The sequence below is a fragment of the Panicum virgatum genome, chromosome 9K, assembly GCF_016808335.1.
Source record: "Panicum virgatum strain AP13 chromosome 9K, P.virgatum_v5, whole genome shotgun sequence".
NCBI lineage: Eukaryota > Viridiplantae > Streptophyta > Magnoliopsida > Poales > Poaceae > Panicum > Panicum virgatum.
This window is the reverse complement of record NC_053144.1, coordinates 56,995,911-57,014,051: the sequence shown is the minus strand read 5'-3', so window position 1 is coordinate 57,014,051 and position 18,141 is coordinate 56,995,911. Positions and strand designations below refer to the sequence as shown.

The 18,141-nt window shown below is 51.3% G+C and overlaps 4 protein-coding genes across 4 annotated transcripts; all 4 read left to right on the top strand.

The window, feature by feature from the left end:
• The first annotated feature begins 5,148 nt into the window (after window positions 1-5,148).
• On the top strand, window positions 5,149-6,906 carry LOC120652599 (glycine-rich cell wall structural protein-like). Its single transcript, XM_039930469.1, has one exon. It carries the CDS (start codon window positions 5,458-5,460, stop codon window positions 6,709-6,711), a length of 1,254 nt encoding a protein of 417 aa, XP_039786403.1. The 5' UTR covers window positions 5,149-5,457; the 3' UTR covers window positions 6,712-6,906.
• Window positions 6,907-8,848: 1,942 nt separating this feature from the next.
• Window positions 8,849-9,588, top strand: LOC120648163 (keratin, type I cytoskeletal 9-like). The gene is made up of 2 exons (XM_039924906.1): window positions 8,849-9,034; window positions 9,088-9,588. The coding sequence occupies exons 1-2, from the start codon at window positions 8,849-8,851 to the stop codon at window positions 9,586-9,588; spliced, it is 687 nt and encodes a 228-aa protein (XP_039780840.1).
• LOC120648822 lies at window positions 9,584-10,527 on the top strand. Its single transcript, XM_039925467.1, has 2 exons — window positions 9,584-9,898; window positions 10,135-10,527. The coding sequence occupies exons 1-2, from the start codon at window positions 9,607-9,609 to the stop codon at window positions 10,167-10,169; spliced, it is 327 nt and encodes a 108-aa protein (XP_039781401.1). The 5' UTR covers window positions 9,584-9,606; the 3' UTR covers window positions 10,170-10,527.
• A 5,575-nt stretch (window positions 10,528-16,102) lies between these two features.
• Window positions 16,103-17,427, top strand: LOC120652598 (glycine-rich cell wall structural protein-like). The gene has a single exon (XM_039930468.1). It carries the CDS (start codon window positions 16,295-16,297, stop codon window positions 17,114-17,116), a length of 822 nt encoding a protein of 273 aa, XP_039786402.1. The 5' UTR covers window positions 16,103-16,294; the 3' UTR covers window positions 17,117-17,427.
• Window positions 17,428-18,141: the final 714 nt, after the last annotated feature.

Sequence of the window (18,141 nt, the reverse complement as noted above, 5' to 3'; positions counted from 1 at the left end):
GGGGGGCGCGGCATCGATGCCAGGCCCACCCGTAGCGCGCGAGCGCTACATGTGCTGGGAATGGCGCGTGCCGAGCCGTGCGCTAGCTTTCAGCATCGCATAGAGAACGCCGCTGCGGCGTTTTTTTTTCTCTATCTTCACTCTCTATATGGCATAGAGAACGGCTTAGAGAACCCACTGCGGGCAGCCTGAGAGCAGGGGACGCCTGGCCCTCTGCACCATGGCGGCCGGGCACGATCTATAAACACAACAGCGAGTTAGACGGTCTCACGAAGCAAACGTCCTGAGGAAGAGTTGAGATAAAATGAGAATAAGGCGTCAAGTGATTGATGGAGTGCACCCAACACGCTGCACTATAATGCATACATGGCGGCCTCCAACGACATAGCGACGACGATGAGGAGGGTGACATGGCCGCTGCTTTCTGCTCGACTCCGACGATTCTTGTGCTGGATATAGAAACGATAGAATTGTTTTCGTTGGCTTTGTTATTGTTAGCACTGCGCAAGAGGCTGGGAGTCCGTGTCTACTCTGATTAAGTAGAGTCCATGTTGGGGTGCCAGGAGCAGGTGTTGCCGTATCTGACTCCATATATGATATAGGCCCACATGTCAGTGTTTTGACGGACCAAAAGTCAAAGTACCGCAGAAACGGTTTGATCTTTATAAGTAGGTAAAGATTATGTGATACAAACACGTACTCTATCTCTTATTCTAACAATTGTTTGGCCAAATCTTAGGAGAGATCAAACATAAGCTTGCTTCTGAAAATACTGGAATGGTACGTCATTTAGCTGCTCCATCACTCTACTCGACCACTTTGCTAAACTAGCTAGCTCGGGTTGGGAACTCAAAATTGGCTATCATGTAATCCTTGACATGAATTATGATCCTAATGCTCTCTTCATAATCTAACTTGATCCTTTTTAAATCTGATCCTTAATTATCTAATAAGCTAAAATTTGAGATTCTTTACTACTTCTGCATATAGGTTCACAATCATCAAATGGAGCAATGTACGTGCACCTGACATGTCCACTGCGTACCGAGGCATATGGCCACTGACACACCCACATACTGTACTCGGGTACATACTTGATGACAATTTGGGTGTTCATCTGCATCCTTCCTATCATGCAACTGTGCAAGGGTATGCGGCAGCTGGGCAGCAGATGCATGTGGCGAGGTTAATGCTGCGTCTGCGTGTACAGGGCACACGGGGTGCACTTTTTTCCCCCTCTGTATGCAACTCATGCCTCGCTGCTTCCATGATCTGGTTGACACTTGCATGCACAATGCATGGCGCCTTTCGCCCTTTGGTCGTGGTCTTCGTCTTCTGAAGTATCAACTGATTAACTCATATTGATGGCGGTGGGCTCAACCTATCTGTGGGTAGGCATGTTTTGGATCAGGCCAGTCGCCAGAGCACGTTTCCGATCTCAAACTTGGCGTCATGGCGTTTTTCAAGTCTATGTTTTCCAGGAAAGACATATAATTATATATTGTAGAATGAAACTCTCATCCCCAATACATGGGATTTATATTTTGTTTAGAAGACATGCGGCGATACTTTTTTTTTCCAAAAACTTGTTGATACTTAATTGTCACATGGTGATTAGCCGCGGCAGCGAGCGACGCGCTGGTCGAGAAGTCTGCTAGGGGCCATGACTCGATCGTGAGAATAAGGAACGAATATAGTGAACAAATGAAGTGGAAATGAAAAGGGAATGAAAGAAATATAAATGAAAGGAGTAATATCAATAATCATATTTCATATATTACCTTTATACTGCCAATACTATTCCCTCCCACTTTTATAAGAGCATGTACAACAGTTTAGACAGTTGTTGTTGTCTGTTTGAGATATACATATAGCTAAATAGACAGATTTACAATGAGTTGTCTATTTTGCTATCTGTGTAATATTTAATGCCTCCTCTGGTTGGTGTTGTTTTGCGTGGGAGCACGGGCAGAGCAGTAGACGAGATAGTAGACAACCACACACTCTTTATTTTCTCAGTTAATGATAGCTCATTTTGCTAATGTGTTGTCACACAGATTGCTGCTGACTGTTGTACGTGCCCTAAAGCATAGTATAGCATGGTATGGTCTTGCAAATAACACTTTGACCATTTATTTATTATATATTATATCACTTATGATTATAAACGTATATTCATTGTAAACTACTCCCTCCATTCTGAAATGTAGGTCATTCTAGGTTTTTGTAGACAGATTATGGAAGTAGATAAAAGACGTATGTACCCCTCATTAATATGCATTTTTATCCTACCCGCACCAAAATCAAGAAAATTAGCATGCCTTTTTATCAATGTTCAAGAAAACGCTAGGCGCTAGGCAGGCGCTAGCCTACTGACTAGCGCCTAGGAAGATTAAACGTAGATTAAACGTGATTAATCGTTTGTGTGTTTTTTTATTTTTTATTTATTTTTGTGCTGCTGAGAGCAAGATTAGTAGTAAGTACTAAGTAATACAGAGGTAGCACACATAAAGACTAGAAGACTGCAGACCCCGATCCAATTCATCAACCAACAAGGCAAGTATCACTAGCAGACATCCATGCAGTAGCAGTCATACAGAGAATAAACAATCCAGTGAAGGAGAAATTAACGGATTAACATGGGGAGAGATTGTAGGAGCACCTTGATTGGATCTATGTCGAGGAGCAGAGGACGCAGGTGTGCAGCAGGGGCGCATGGCTTTGCCGGCGACAACGCAGGGGACGGACCGAGGAGAACGCCGCCGCCTGCACCAGCACTCGATTTCCCTCCAGGATGTGCTGATTTCTTGAGCAGCTCCCTCGATTCCCCTCCAGGCCGTGCGATTTCTGGAGCAGGGGCGCAGGGCTCCGCTCGCTACCGGCAGGAAGCGGAAGAACAACAACAGGTCATAGCCTCGCGTGTGCGAGGAAAGAAAAGGTTCGTACCTATCTAATCCCTGCCGCCCGCTCTGTTTTGGCGCAGTCCGCCCGCAGCCCGCCCTTTTTTCCTGCTCGCACTTTCCGCGCGCGCGCGGGCCGCCGCCCGACCCTCCCGCCCAGCGACGCCTAGCGTCGTTTTTTCACGCGTCCGCGCCGCCTACGCTCCGCCTAGTGCGTAGACGCAGCGTCTAGGCATGCCCAACGCTTAATTGGGCGCCTAGGCCCTAAACGAGACGTTAGGCCGCCGTCTAGCGTTTAATCTCGATTAAACGATGTTTAATCACGTTTTTTTGAACCTTGCTTTTTATTCCCATGGCCCATCCGTAATTGATTTCTTTACAAAACTAGCATCAAAACCAAGAAGATTAGTATGATTTTTTTATTGAAAGAACTTAGGATGCATTACATTTGAGTACAAATTTTAAATCCTACAATGCCTTACATTCCAGGACAGAGGGAGTATATTTGACAACCAATCCAATCATATAATGTTTAAATTATAAAAATAAAATATTAATAGTCAAATTATTGGTCAAAGGTTGTAAATGTTGAATCTTGATATGCATGTGCGTCTTATAAAGTGGAAGTAAGGAATATCTCGTACCACCAATCATTGTTTTAGTAGTATAGAATAAATCTAAGACGATACAAGTTTGAATCTTTACATATGAATCTTTTTGTATGGTAGTATTATTGTACACCGTAAAAGTTCTCTATCTGTATGATCACAAAACCAGTGCTAATACGAAGGGTAGATGGATGTCTAAATATTGAAAAGATTGTTAAGGTGATTTCATCTATGTGAAATTAGTCTATCCTCGTTCTTCATTAAATTGCATTGATGCCATGCCATCAATTTTTGTTTATGTGACAGCTCATTAGTCAAAAATAAAATTCTCTGACGAGCATCTTCAAGAGCTCTTGTATTTTTGGTGAGTTAGCTAAAAGAAGAAAAGAAAGACAAAAAAAATTCCATCCAACAGAAACTCTATCTACCTTGTCTTCTATCGTTTTTTATCAGAGGGTGCTGCTGGGCATCTTTACCTAGTGCTGAGCGCTAGCCATTCTTTTTTGGATTTTAGAGAAACTGTTGTATTTTATCCTTTTTTCGCTAGTTATTTCGTTTTACATAATAACTATAATATAATTTTAACTATTCACAAATACAAAAACTCTTGGAGTTGGAGATGCACAGCAAGATCAAGCAATGCGGCCTCGCCAATTCCAAACTGCGCAGGTGCTGGGCTAAGCTAAGGACCTGTTTAGTTCCCATCCTGTAAACGCAAAAATACAAAAATACAAAATTTTGTGAAGGAATCTTGCTAATTTGAAGTACTAAATGAAGTCTATTTACAAAACTTTTTGCATGGATGGGCTGTAAATCGCGAGGTGAATCTAATGAGCCTACTTAATCCATGATTTGCAACAGTGATGCTACAGTAATCATCTGCTAATTATTAATTAATCATGAATTAATTAGCATCATTAGATTCGTCTCGCGATACACAACCCATCTGTGCAAAAAAAAATTATAAATAGACTTCATTTAGTACTTCAAATTGATAAGATTCCGTCGCAAAATTTTTTTTGCGTTTACACCCCGTGGAACTAAACAGGGCCTAACTATCAAGGCCGGCCGAGCTCCTCGAAGCATCCGTCATTCAAAGGACACCCGACCAGGGCTGCTCGCAGTTTTACCGCTCAACTGTGACCACGGCGCAGGACGATGACTCCACACGGTTCAAAGGCCATACAGATCTTTTTCTGGCTACCTACAATTCTCTCACCCAGCGAATCAGCGATCTACACCGTTGTTAGCTTGTGCCGGCCGGCCGTGCCTGCGTACAGTACAACTGCCACTGCCAGGTAGAAATACGATAACGGCAGGGGGCTTTCCCTTTCCTTTCCCCACTATGTTACCCTGCCGCACCGCAGCCAGCTACCTCCGCAGGCCGCAGCGACCGCAAACCTGCGCGTCTCTGCGGTGTACGAAAAGCGCCGCGGCAGCATGCATCAGGCACAGTGGCATGGGCACCGTATCCATCCCCAACATTTGTACTCATTCACCGTTGCGCGAGGCAGTAACATGCATCTGCATGCTCTCGCGCGCTCTGGCTCGCCTCTTGGGCGCCGCGCGCCCGCCCGCCCGGTCAAGCGCGTGAACATAAATGCACCGGCGCGGCGCGGCGCGGAACAGGGGGCGCCGCGCCGGCTGCCCATCGGATAGTCACAGCTCACAGCTCACCAACCACATCAACTTGGCTGCGAACGCCCATGCATGCTCGTGCTCGATCTGCCTGCCCCTCGCTGCATGCCCATGGCAGGCTTCTTCGTCCCTGCCTCGCTCTCGATCGGCGCAGCGCGTCTCCTCTGATTGCCAGCTGGCTGCCTGCCTTTGGAAGCTGAGGCCGCGACAGTTGAGACGTGTGACGTTTGATATAGCGCTAGCCTAGCTAGCCTGGTCGATCTCCAACCACCTGCATTCACTCACGCACACATGCATTCACTCACGCACACATGCAGCCTGCTAGCTTTCTCCACTGGCCAGTGCCCACTCACGCACACATGATCCGTCGGGCTCCCGCTTATATAAAGCGTGCGGCGTCCTTCGCTCCGAGCATCACAGCAGCAGCAACAGATTACAGATCAATTCACTTAGCTTCCATTCGGTGTCTCATGGGGAGGGCAGCGAGGCGTGTGCGGGCAATGGCGCTCGCGGTATTGGCCATGGCGCTGGTTCTCGGGGCGGCCGTGGAGGCGCGGTTCCTTGAGACCCAGAAATTGGGTGGTGGCGGCGGCTTCGGCGGAGGCGCCGGTTTTGGCGGTGGTGCTGGACTCGGTGGAGGTGCTGGGCTCGGTGGAGGAGGTGGTACGGGTGGTGGGATTGGTGGAGGGCTTGGCCATGGTGGAGGGCTTGGCGGTGGGTTTGGAGGTGGGAAGGGTGGAGGTCTTGGAGGAGGAGGTGGGTTTGGTGGTGGTGGCGGAGCAGGTGGAGGGCTTGGCCACGGTGGTGGCCTTGGAGGTGGCGGGGGTCTTGGAAGTGGAGGTGGTCTAGGCGGCGGAGGCGGAGGCGGTCTTGGTGGGGGTGCCGGCGCAGGTGGTGGTGCCGGAGGAGGGCTTGGACATGGTGGTGGCCTTGGAGGTGGCGGGGGTCTTGGTAGTGGTGGTGGCCTAGGCGGTGGAGCAGGTGGTGGTTTGGGTGGTGGAGGCGGACGTGGTCTTGGTGGGGGTGCCGGCGCAGGTGGTGGTGCTGGAGGTGGTCTCGGTGGTGGTGCAGGAGGAGGGCTTGGAGGTGGTGCTGGAGGTGGCCTAGGTGGAGGGGGCGGCCTTGGTGGCGGTGCAGGTGGTGGGCTAGGCGGTGGAGCTGGAAGTGGCCTTGGTGGTGGTGCTGGCTCTGGAGTAGGTGGTGGATTCGGAGGAGGTAAAGGTTTTGGCGGAGGCCTTGGTGGAGGTAGCGGTGGGGGGCTCGGCGCTGGTAGTGGAGCAGGAGGCGGTGCCGGGGGAGGTTTTGGCGGTGGTGCCGGAGGTGGCGGTGGCCTTGGTGGTGGCTCTGGAGTAGGTGGCGGATTTGGGGGAGGCAAAGGTTTTGGTGGAGGCCTTGGTGGAGGTAGCGGTGGTGGGTTTGGCGCTGGTGGCGGAGCAGGAGGCGGTGCTGGGGGAGGGTTTGGTGGTGGTGCCGGTGGAGGGTTCGGTGGAGGTGCAGGAGGAGGCGCTGGCTTGGGTGGTGGAGGTGGTGGAGGTTTCGGCGGTGGTGCTGGTAGTGGCAACTGATGAGAGGTGTATGCATCAATTCATCGGGCCTTAAAAGAGGAATGTGATGCAGATATATACTAAGTATATATGATTGAATATTATGCTTGTATGTTTAATGAACTCTACAGTTTTTGTTGTTGTGTGCTTACAATTACTTAATCATCTTCTTCGTAAAGGAATAAAGACATTGAGGAGTTACGTTTGCAATGATCAGTTCTTCTATTTGTGATTATATGTTCTTTTTTTCATATTTTGGAGCCTGACGACTAGTCTATGTACAAATTGTTTCTTTCCGGAGTTCCGAGCAGATTTTCTGAAATGACGTATGCGCCAGTGCTATGTACAAACCACGTTAGCAGAATCCACAGTGCTCCAACGTTTTTTTTGTTGGGAATGGCATGATCTTATTTGTCATGAGCCTTTACATCTAGGCCTTGTTTAGATGCGTAAATTTTTGGGTGTAAAGTACTGTAGCACTTTCGTTTGTATTTGGTAATTATTATCCTGTCATGAGTTAATTAGGTTCAAAAAATTCGTCTCGCAAATTATAAATAAATTGTGTAATTAGTTATTTTATTTAGCTACATTTAATATTTCATGCATGCGTTGAAACATTCAATGTGATGAGAATTTTATAAAGTTTTGAAATTTTAAAGGCAACTAAACAGGCTCTAGACATTCTGGCCTATCCAAGTTTGCATATATATGCATCGATATGTGTGTGCTCTGCTCTATTCTATGGAGTACCAGCGTACATGCAGAGTGTAAACTCTGTTTCGATCGACCTCTGGACAAAGCGCGTCGCCACTCACCAACTGTCGGTCAGGGTAAGCAGCATGCCGTCCTTCAGCGTACCTACAGTCCGTAGCAGGAGAAGTCGGTTGCTAGGCTAAACGGAGCGCACTAATCCTGTCCCTCTATGCTCCAGTAGTCCAATGTATTCCCAACAGGCAATTAGGCGCACCGTGTACTAGCAATCGCTTTTCGTGCATGTTCTTCTGTTTCGTGTGACCTACACACCCGATCGACTGGTCTCGTACTGATTCGATCGAGCTCAATTTTTGTCGTTGGCTTTGTCAGGCAGACGCGCGGACGAGAGCGCAAGCCTGAAACCATTATTTGAACTCCACCTTCTCTCCGTCGAATCCGGGCTGAATTATTCAAACCGTCCGGCGAACGTCGGTGCTCGCCGCTTTTCCGCGACCGGCCGGCGACGGGGGGCGATGCAGGGGCGGTGAACGATTGTACGATACTGTTACTGCCTTGGAACATCTCACATGGCAGGCGCATCATCAGCCGCCATTCTTGACGCAACGCCTCACCGATCAGAGCAGGTGCTCCTCTGCACACGCAGGACTCCGATCGCCGATCAGCTGTCGTTGCTTGTTAGGTGGCGACGAGCATCTGTCTGGTTACTGCTACCTGCTGCCGCTAATGCTAGACCTCTCGATCGGTCTCGAGCCATGTCTCCATCGCCATGGAATCGATGCAAAGTAACTGCGGTATTAGCTGTTGCTGTCATTCTGTAAGTAAGCAAGTGTAGCTAATAAGTGCATGACCATAGGAGTATATTTTACCACAAGTTAGCTGGGCCGATAGATTCTGACAAGAAGGCCCGCTCGATCAAGGTGCTAAAAGATTGTGGCACCTGTTGGAACTCATGTACTGAGCAACGTGGTCTTGCGCACGACGCACTCTGCGCGCGACGCGCTCCCCGCCTCGCGGACGACGTGCTCCACTCGGCTCCGTTCCGCACGGCTCCATGCCCTCTACGCTCCGCGCGCGCTCGCCACGCCCTGCATGGCTCACCCGCGGCTCCTGTAATCTAGCTGAGTCCGTTAGCCTAGCCTAGCGATCTCTTGTAAACATGTATATATATACTACACAGTGCATCAATACAACCTACGGTTGATCCAAATCCTTCTCTACATGGTATCGGTTACCTTTGATCCTCTTCTCTAGCTTCCGCTCTCCCCCTTTCCTGCGCGCCGCGCCGCCATGTCGTCGCCGGCGCACTCCTCCTCCTCCAGCTCTTCTGCCTCCTCCAACCTCCTACCCGATGCACCACAGCCCGCTCCCGCCGCCGTCGTGCAGCAAGTGAACATCCATTCCCACGTTCCGTTCTCCTTGACTTGCCGACCGCGAACTACGAGCAATGGCGGTGTCCGTCCTTGGGAAGTTCGGCCTCGACGAGTTCGTCCGCTCGGCGCCGCCCATGGCTCAGCACACCGCCGAGTGGCGGCAGATCGACCAGACGGTCGTCAATTGGATCTACACCACCGTCAACAAAAGTGTCTTCGACATCATCTACCGCCCGCGCGTCTCCGCGTTCACCCTCTGGGCGCCGTTGACGATCTCTTCCACGACGAGATGCACCGCGCTGTTCTCCTGGAGACCGAGCTGCGGTCCATCACGCAAGGCGACGCCGGCATCGACGAGTACTGCTCCCATCTCAAGCACCTCGCCGACAAACTTCGTGACATTGGCCAGCCCGTCTCGGAAACGAGCCAAGTGCTCAACCTTCTCCGCGGCCTGAACCCCAGGTACCGCCACGTCAAGCCGGTGATCACCTCCAGGCGCCCGCCCCACACCTTCCAGAGCGCGCGCTCCTTCCTCGCCCTTGAGGAACTCCAGCTGAAGCATGATGACAAGACGGAGGCCGGTCAGGCGTTCCTCGCCGGCCACGGCGGTCCTGCCAACTCTGGCGGATCCGCATCTCACGGGAGCTCCTCTGGCCATGGGGCCCCTTCCTCCGGCACCGGCGGCTCCCCCGGCGGCGACACCGGTGGCAACCGCGGCTACCGCACCAAGAACAAGCGTCGTGGCTGCGGTCCCAACGGCGGATCCGCGCCCTCCGGCGGCGCAGGCGCAGGCGGCACAGGCGGTGCCTCCTAGCGCCCACCGGCTCCGTGGATGGGCAACTTCAACCCCGGGACTGGACTCGTCCAGGCCTGGGGCATGCCCTTCCGCGCGCCTGCCTCTGGCGTTTTGGGCCCCCGTCCACCGTTCCCAGCCCAACAGGCGATGATGGCACACCACCAACCTTCTCCCGCGCCGGGCTCTTCCTCCTCCTCCGTCACGTCCGCCTGGGACACCAGCGCCCTCTACGCCGCCCTCAACAACGCCGGCGTCGCCACCCAGCCGCCAAGCTCCGTAGATTGGTACCTCAACACCGGCGCCTCCTCGCACATGTCATCCGCCTCCGGTATCACTTCCTCCCCTCGGTCTCTTCCCTTTCCTTCCTTTGTTACTGTCGGAAACGGCGCACGGTTGCCTGTCACACATACAGCCGACGCCACCATTCCTACATCCTCCTCCTCTCTGCATCTCCATAACGTTCTTGTTACTCCTTCTCTAATTAAGAATCTGATCTCAGTCAAACAGCTAACCCGTGACAACAATGTCTCCATTGAATTTGATCCCGTCGGTTTCTCTGTCAAGGATCTGGCCACTCAAACGGTGATGCTCCGATGTGAGAACTCCGGCGACCTCTACCCTCTGCGGCAGCCACAGCACCAAGCCCTCACTGCCTCGTCGTCACCAACGGTGGAGCTGTGGCACAACCGCCTTGGGCATCCAGGCTCGCGCGCTCTCCATCAGATTCTCCAGTCCTTTGATTTCCAGTGTAATAAATCAGCTGCTCACTCGTGCCATCATTGTCAGCTGGGCAAACATGTTAGGCTGCCTTTTGCTTCTTCAGATACACCCATTTATTTCCCTTTTCAGTTAGTGCATTCCGATGTTTGGACATCTCCAGCTTACAGCAATTCGGGCTATAAGTACTATGTTGTTTTGATTGATGCCTACACTCATTACATATGGACTTTCCCGATTCGCAATAAGTCTGATGTTCAGGACGTCATTCGCACCTTCTTCTCCTACGTTCATACTCAGTTTCAGCTGCCCATTCTTGCCCTCCAGACTGACAACGGACGCGAGTTTGACACTCACGCCTTGCGCACTTTCCTTGCTGCACAGGGCACCTGCTTCCGCCTCTCTTGTCCCTATACCTCACAGCAAAATGGGAAGGCCGAGCGGATCTTACGTACAATTAACGATTGTGTTCGCGTGCTACTAATTCACAGTGCAGCTCCCTGTTCTCTTTGGGCGGAGGCCTTGAACACGGCGACATACCTCATCAACCGGCGCCCTTGCCGCGCCACGGGGGTCATGACGCCACACCAACTTCTCCTCGGCGCACCACCCCTATACGACGAGCTTCGCGTCTTCGGCTGCCTCTGCTACCCCAACGTCATGCCAACGACGGCGAACAAGCTCAGCCCGCGCTCCGTGGCGTGCGTCTTCCTAGGCTACCCCGGCGACCACCGCGGATACCGTTGCTACGACATCGAGACGCGACGTGTCTACACCTCGCGTCATGTTACCTTCGTCGAGAACATCTTCCCGTTCCGGAACGCGACGTCCCCACGCACGCCAACGACGTCTACACCCACGGCTGTGCACACCGACGACGACGCTCCACCCACCTCGACGACGCCGGGACCCGCGCGCCCTCACCGCCGGGTGTACTGTGTCGTCCCTGCATCCCCACCAGCGGCGGCGTCACCGTCCTCGGCTGCCACCGGTTCCTTGCCACCGACGCCACACGTCCCCATCACGTCGGCCCTACGTTCGTCGCGGGACTCCAGCCTCTCGCCAACGCCAGCCTCGCCCACACCGATGACGCCCGCACCTGTCAAGATGCGCTTAGCACCGCAACCACCATAGCATCCCATGGTGACGCGTGCTAAGGCCGGCATCCTCAAGCCAAACCCCAAGTACGCCCTCGCGAGCACCGCGCCGGCAATGTCACCCCTCCCACGCTCCGTCCGTGAAGCTCTCAAGGACGACAACTGGTGCCAGGCCATGCAGTTGGAATTCGACGCTCTCCAATGCAACAAGACTTGGACGCTGGTCCCTCGACCTCCTGGCGCGCAGGTAATCACAGGCAAGTGGGTGTTTAAACACAAGCTTCGCTCCGACGGCACTCTCGAGCGCTACAAAGCTCGGTGGGTGGTGCGTGGATTCCATCAGCGGCCGGGGATCGACTTCGGCGAAACTTTCTCCCCCGTCGTCAAACCAGCGACCATCCGCACCGTCTTGACGCTTATCACCGCCAAGAACTGGCCCGCTCACCAGCTGGACGTCTCGAACGCGTTCCTCCACGGCAACATTTCGGAGCGCATTCACTGCCAGCAGCCGACGGGGTTCGAGGATGTGGACCAGCCAGACGCCGTATGCCTTCTCTCCCGCTCGCTCTACGGCCTCCGTCAAGCACCACGTGCCTGGTTTACCAGGTTCGCGGAACACGCCATCTCGCTCGGCTTCCTGCAGTCTCGCTCCGACTCGTCGTTGTTCGTCTACGGCTAGGGCGCGTCCATGGCATATCTTCTACTGTACATCGACGACATCATCATGGCTGCCTCCACGCCGGCGCTGCTTCATCAGCTCATCGGCAACCTCAAGTCCGCGTTCGCTGTGAAGGACATGGGCCCCGTCAGCTACTTCCTTGGCGTGGATGTTCGCCGCACCGCCGACGGATTCACTCTCTCACAGACCGCCTACACCCTCGACATTTTGGAACGCGTCGGGATGGCCAACTGCAAGCCAGCAACCACCCCGGCCGACTCCAAAGCCAAGTGCTCCAGCAGCGACGGCGTGCCCATGAAGGAGGCATCCTGGTACAGAAGCATGGCCGGTGCACTGCAATACTTGACACTGACTCGGCCAGATATATCTTACGCCGTTCAGCAAGTATGTTTGCACATGCATGCGCCCATGGAGTGTCACGGTGCGATGCTCAAACGGAACCTTCGGTACATCAAGGGAACGACGACGCTCGAGCTTCACCTTCATGCTGCCAAGTCGCCGACGATCACCGCGTACACGGACGCCGACTGGGCAGGATGCCCGGACACCGCCGTTCTACTTCTGGGTTCGCGGTCTTCCTCGGCGACGCGCTCATCTCGTGGTCTTCCAAGCGACAGACAACCGTCTCCAGATCATCCGCGGAGGCGGAGTACCGTGGCGTCGCCAATGCGGTGGCTGAGTGCTCTTGGCTCCGACAACTTCTTGGCGAGCTTCACTACGCCGTTCCGAAGGCGACGGTGGCCTACTGCGACAACATCTCCAGTGTGTACATGGCTCGCAACCCCGTCCATCATCGGCGCACCAAACACATCGAAATCGACATCCACTTCGTTCGGGAGAAGGTAGCCATTGGTGAACTTCGCATTCTTCAGATTCCGAGCGCCCGTCAGTTCGCAGATATATTCACCAAGGGTCTGCCGATGGCGTTGTTTGAAGACTTCCGGTCCAGCCTCTGCGTCGGTTCCACGAGCTGAGACTGCGGGGGGGGGGGGGGGGGGTTGGAACTCATGTACCTGAGCGACGTGGTCTTGCGCACGACGCGCTCTGCGCGCGACGCGCTCCCCGCCTCGCGGACGACGCGCTCCACTCGGCTCCGTTCCGCACGGCTCCACGCGCTCCACGCTCCGCGCGCCCCGCTCGGCGTCGCCCGCAAGGCGCGCGCGCTCGCCACGCCCTGCATGGCTCACCCGCGGCTCCTGTAATCTAGCTGAGTCCGTTAGCCTATAGCTCTCTTGTAAACATGTATATATACTACACAGTGCATCAATACAACCTACGGTTGATCCAAATCCTTCTCTACAGCACCTAGTAATTTTTGTTGAAAAAATATGACCATGGAGGCATGGAGCCGATTAATAACCTCAGTATACATAACTGAAGAACACAAAACGTTTTTTTAAAAAAAGAAAACCGGCCGACCGGCATGTACTGATAGAGGAGAGTCAAAACTTTTTCCGGCTTCAGACTTCCTTTCAGGTACCTCGGCTTGGTACAATACACAAGCGCAAGTAAAGTTGTAAAGCTATAGCTGCTCGATCTCTTGGATCGTTTAACACTGTGAACACCAATCTGATGATTTGAACACTATTTTTTCCTACTTATATGTTAGCAGCTATTACAAAAAAGTATAATAATTAATATGGTACGCAGGTTTTAAGTTGTGAAATTTTTTAGATCAAATGGTGGAAGCATTTAAATATCGGCTACGATTCTAAGACAGGTAAGACTAGATGTGGTACAGAATATCATGATAGCAACGCCATGATCACAAATAAAGAAAAGTGTCGCTTTTACTAAGAATTTTATGAATTACAAACAGATATATATATATATATATAGACTTATTCCTTTTGTGAGACATTTCCAGATAAGCCCATTGATTGATTACTGATAGTGGCGTCTGAGATACGAGTATTCAATGAATATTATGGAAAAGCAAAATATTAATCTCCACCCTTGTTTTAAGGGGGTATTTGGATCCGGCTAACTAAACTTCAGTCCCGCCACATCAAAGATAATGTTGCCATTTATAAGTACCCTACAATTAGAGGCTGCTTTTGAGTTTCCACGTGAAGTCACCTAAGATTCTAGGTGACACTCTAAAAATTAGAAAAAATTCTCACAAAAATTAAAAATATCCGGCCATCAATCTTATTATTATTAATTGGAACCTCCTTTTGAGCCTCCATGTGATGATGTGAAGCCACCTAAAATCCTAGATTGATAGTCTAAAAATAGAGAAATAATTCTCACAAAAATTAGAAACATCCGGCCATCAATCTTACTATTACTAAACATGTATCTAAATTACCCACCACTGCTATTATAAAAAAAATCTAAAGTAAATCCTAACCTGTGTAAATTATTCACCTATGCCATTATAAAAATAATGTAAATAATACTAAATTTTTATATAAATTATTGAATTATATTATTATAAAAATTTAAATTTACCACTAAATTTGAATCTAAGTTATATAATTATAATAAAATATTAAAGTGCACCAATATAAAATTCTAAATTATTATTTCTGTCATTATTAATATATTGTTTATATTATTTTTTATATAAAACAATACTCACGATGTGTCATCATTTATTCATTTATGATGGAAGAGATAAAAATATCAATTCACAGATAAATGATTCAATTAAATATATTAAAAAACATATGGATGTGTGATGCAAAATAAATCTATTGCAACTAGATAATGATAATACATTTTAATGTATGTGTTAGAATATTTAATACTCCCTCCATTCACTTTTGATAGCTATATTTCAAAAACTTAAATGTTTAAAAATAATAGTTATATTTACTATTAACATGGGCTATGACAATAAATAACACTAGTTACAAGGAGTTCTCAGTTAAATCATTGGAGGACCAACAAAAAAGTCTGCTGTATTTATTAGATTGATAAGCACATTTGTGGTGTCCTTGGTCATTGTGCCATATGGAAATATAGCTATCAAAAGTGAATGGAGGGAGTAGATGAAATAGGATGTAAGATAGATAATTATAATTATTATCTATAAAATTTATTTTTATATTAACTCTAATTAGTCCGTCCATGAGCACGGGTTGATAGGCTAGTTAAATAAAGTCTAATTACAGAACTAGTTGCAGAATCCTATGCTAATTCAAGAGATGAATCTAATGAGTATATCATTACATGATTAGCGGATGGTTACTGTAGCATCACAGTAATAAATCATGAATTAATTAGACTTATTAGATTTGTCTCGCGAGTTAGCAGCTGTCTCTGCAAAAATAGTTTTATAAACATATTTTATTTATAATACTCCTAAATAATAAGATCTCATCTGATGTGATGGGGACAAAATTTAGTAAGGGGATCCAAATCGGGAAAGATCTGGTGCATGACATAGCACCAAGGCCACATGAAATTCCAGAGAAAAGTGATCCATTTCCACGATATAACATGCTAATGATAGTAAACTAGTAACATGCGTGTACTGATCGTTGTGCTCCGTGCGGAACTTCTTTATTTCCAGACCATCTCCTCACGTACGCGTAGGATGAAAATTTTAACCTGCCGTACGTTCAAAATTTTTCACCTCGCCTCCGATCACTTTGATAATTGATATGGATTCCGGACAGGCGATATTTTCCCCGTGGAACTTGGCACGTCCCTCGCCCTCGCCTGTTCATCACAGCACACCGGTCATGCATCCCTGCCCCCCGCCGGGCGATCCCTCCGGCAGCCGAGGTCGCTCCGGCATGTGCGCGGGTGGTTGCGCCGTCGTCTCTCACTGCGCGTGGACATAAATGCAGCTCGATCATCTATTCTCATCATCTCCCCGTCGACGTGCAGGGGGCGGGCGCACGTCGCTGCGTCGACCAGCGCCGGTGCCGCGCCGCGCGGCGCGGCGCGCGCCACACCCGTCACGATCGGTGCGGCGGGCGCGAAGACTTCAGCGCCCCGCGCGCGCCCACGGTGAACTGGGCCCGCCCGCGCCCCGCTGCTCCCCGCTACCTCTGGTGCCTGCCCGCTCACCACCTGGCTGTCTGAAAGCTGAGACGCGAGGTCGCGCGCGCGCAACTACCTGCATTAACTCAACAGGGTAGGCGACTAGGCGCCACTCTGCCCCGCTATATAAGCGCACCGAGCGAGCTCGGTCCTCTTCGTCCAGCTCCAGATCAAGCAGCAGGGTTACTACTAGCTACTTGACTCTAGTAGTGAGCTAGCTCTCGGTTTGGCCGACATGGGGAGGGCGCCGAGGGGTGTGTGGAGCATGGCGCTTCTGGGGCTGGCCGTCGCGGTGGTTCTCGCGGTGGCCGCCGAGGCGCGGTCCTTGGAGAAGCAGAGCTTGTGCGGTGGCGGGTGTGGGCTTGGTGGCGGAGGAGGGTACGGCGGCGGCGGCGGTGCTGGGCTTGGTGGTGGCCTTGGGCACGGTGGAGGGCTTGGAGTTGGGTTCGGAGGAGGGAAAGGTGGTGGGTTCGGCGGGGGTGCAGGTGGTGGAGGCGGCCTCGGGGATGGGGGTGGTTTAGGTGGTGGCTCCGGCGGAGGCAGCGGGCTTGGTGGTGGTTATGGCGGTGGCGCTGGTGGAGGAGTTGGCGGTGGCTCCGGGGAAGGCGGAGGGCTTGGTGGTGGTTCCGGGGGAGGTGGTGGACTTGGTGGAGGAGGAGGCGCTGGGGCTGGTGGTGGCTACGGCGGAGGAGCCGGTGGAGGCACTGGCGGTGGATACGGCGGAGGTGCCGGTTCCGGGGGCGGCTATGGCGGAGGTGCCGGTGCAGGAGGCGGCTATGGCGGAGGTTCCGGTGCAGGAGGCGGCTATGGCGGCGGAGCTGGTGGAGGCAGTGGCGGTGGATATGGCGGGGGCGCAGGCTCAGGAGGCGGCGCGGGTGCAGGAGGCGGCTACGGTGGAGGAGCTGGCGGTGGCGCCGGTGGTGGCTACGGCGGAAGTGCTGGCGGTGGCGCAGGTGGATGCTACGGTGGCGGTGCTGGCACTGGTGGTGGCTTTGGCTCTGGCGGCGGTGGAGGCTATGGCGGTGGCGCCGGGGGTGGCATCGGCGGCCGTGTCTGATTCAGCCTCTGGCATGCATGGCGATCGCATGCAAGTGTTCTGCGCACACCCTTGACGGTGTCGGTGAGATGCGGAGTCAAGCATGTCATCGCTGCTACAAGTCTATACCGAGCACACTCTCTGCGAGACGACAGTGATAAACAGAAAAATAACGTTGCAACTTGTTTAGTCAATGGTAGCTGTACAACGGTCGTTTATACGGTATATATACACACACACTGTTAGCGGCAAGGTGAACGGATCGCATCGCATTTGTACTGTGTCTTGTATTGTATCTCGTCGGAATAAACAAATTATCATGAGCTAGTACATGGAGTTGCTTGCTTGCTTGCTGTGTGTTGGTGCTGCAAAAGTGACAAGGCCGTTGCAAATGGTACGATGCCGCCAAATTTTTTTGACACGAGGAAGACCCCATTTCCATTAAAGAACGGAAATTCCACAGTTTACAAGTAACCAGAACAGCCGGATCGAGGAATGACAGAACAAGAACTAAGCAGTTTAGAGAGTTGGAAGGACTGACATTCAGTCCCCAACTCCCAGCAATCAAAAGAAGACCCTAGGATTCCTAGGAAGCGACCTCAACACAAAGAGACCTAACGTTCACGGTACTGAAACCACCCCAAAAAACAGAAGACACGGAAAAGAGCAACAGACGACATCACGCCTCAGCATCAGTCGAATCATCCATATCGTCAACTTGAGAGTGAGCCGGCGGCAGCAAAAGCGGAGGATTGGGGTGTTGCTGCTGAGCCATCATCCGACTAGCACAGGAAAGCAAGAGCTTCACTCCCTCCACGATCTTCCCTTGCATCTCCGCTCCGTATAAACCTGCCCACGTATAAACCTGCCCAGTAGGACATAAGCGCACAAGCATAAGACAGGATCTCGGCTGGATTTTTCAACCTTTTATTTTCGAAGCAAGCTGAGTTTTGTTTTTTCCAGATGGCCCAACAGATGGCCGCAACACAAAATGTATATACTTGTTGTCCACCAGGTAGCCAGTGGGAAATCCATTGTTTGTATTG

Bases quoted from the DNA above. Each gene is read 5' to 3' on its own strand.
- LOC120652599 (XM_039930469.1), top strand. From the start codon at position 5,458: ATGCAGCCTGCTAGCTTTCTCCACTGGCCAGTGCCCACTCACGCACAC.
- LOC120648163 (XM_039924906.1), top strand. From the start codon at position 8,849: ATGGCGGTGTCCGTCCTTGGGAAGTTCGGCCTCGACGAGTTCGTCCGC. The intron at 9,035-9,087 runs GCGCCGTTGACG...GTTCTCCTGGAG, and splicing joins TCTCCGCGTTCACCCTCTGG to ACCGAGCTGCGGTCCATCAC.
- LOC120648822 (XM_039925467.1), top strand. From the start codon at position 9,607: ATGGGCAACTTCAACCCCGGGACTGGACTCGTCCAGGCCTGGGGCATG. The intron at 9,899-10,134 runs GTATCACTTCCT...TTCTCTGTCAAG, and splicing joins GCACATGTCATCCGCCTCCG to GATCTGGCCACTCAAACGGT.
- LOC120652598 (XM_039930468.1), top strand. From the start codon at position 16,295: ATGGGGAGGGCGCCGAGGGGTGTGTGGAGCATGGCGCTTCTGGGGCTG.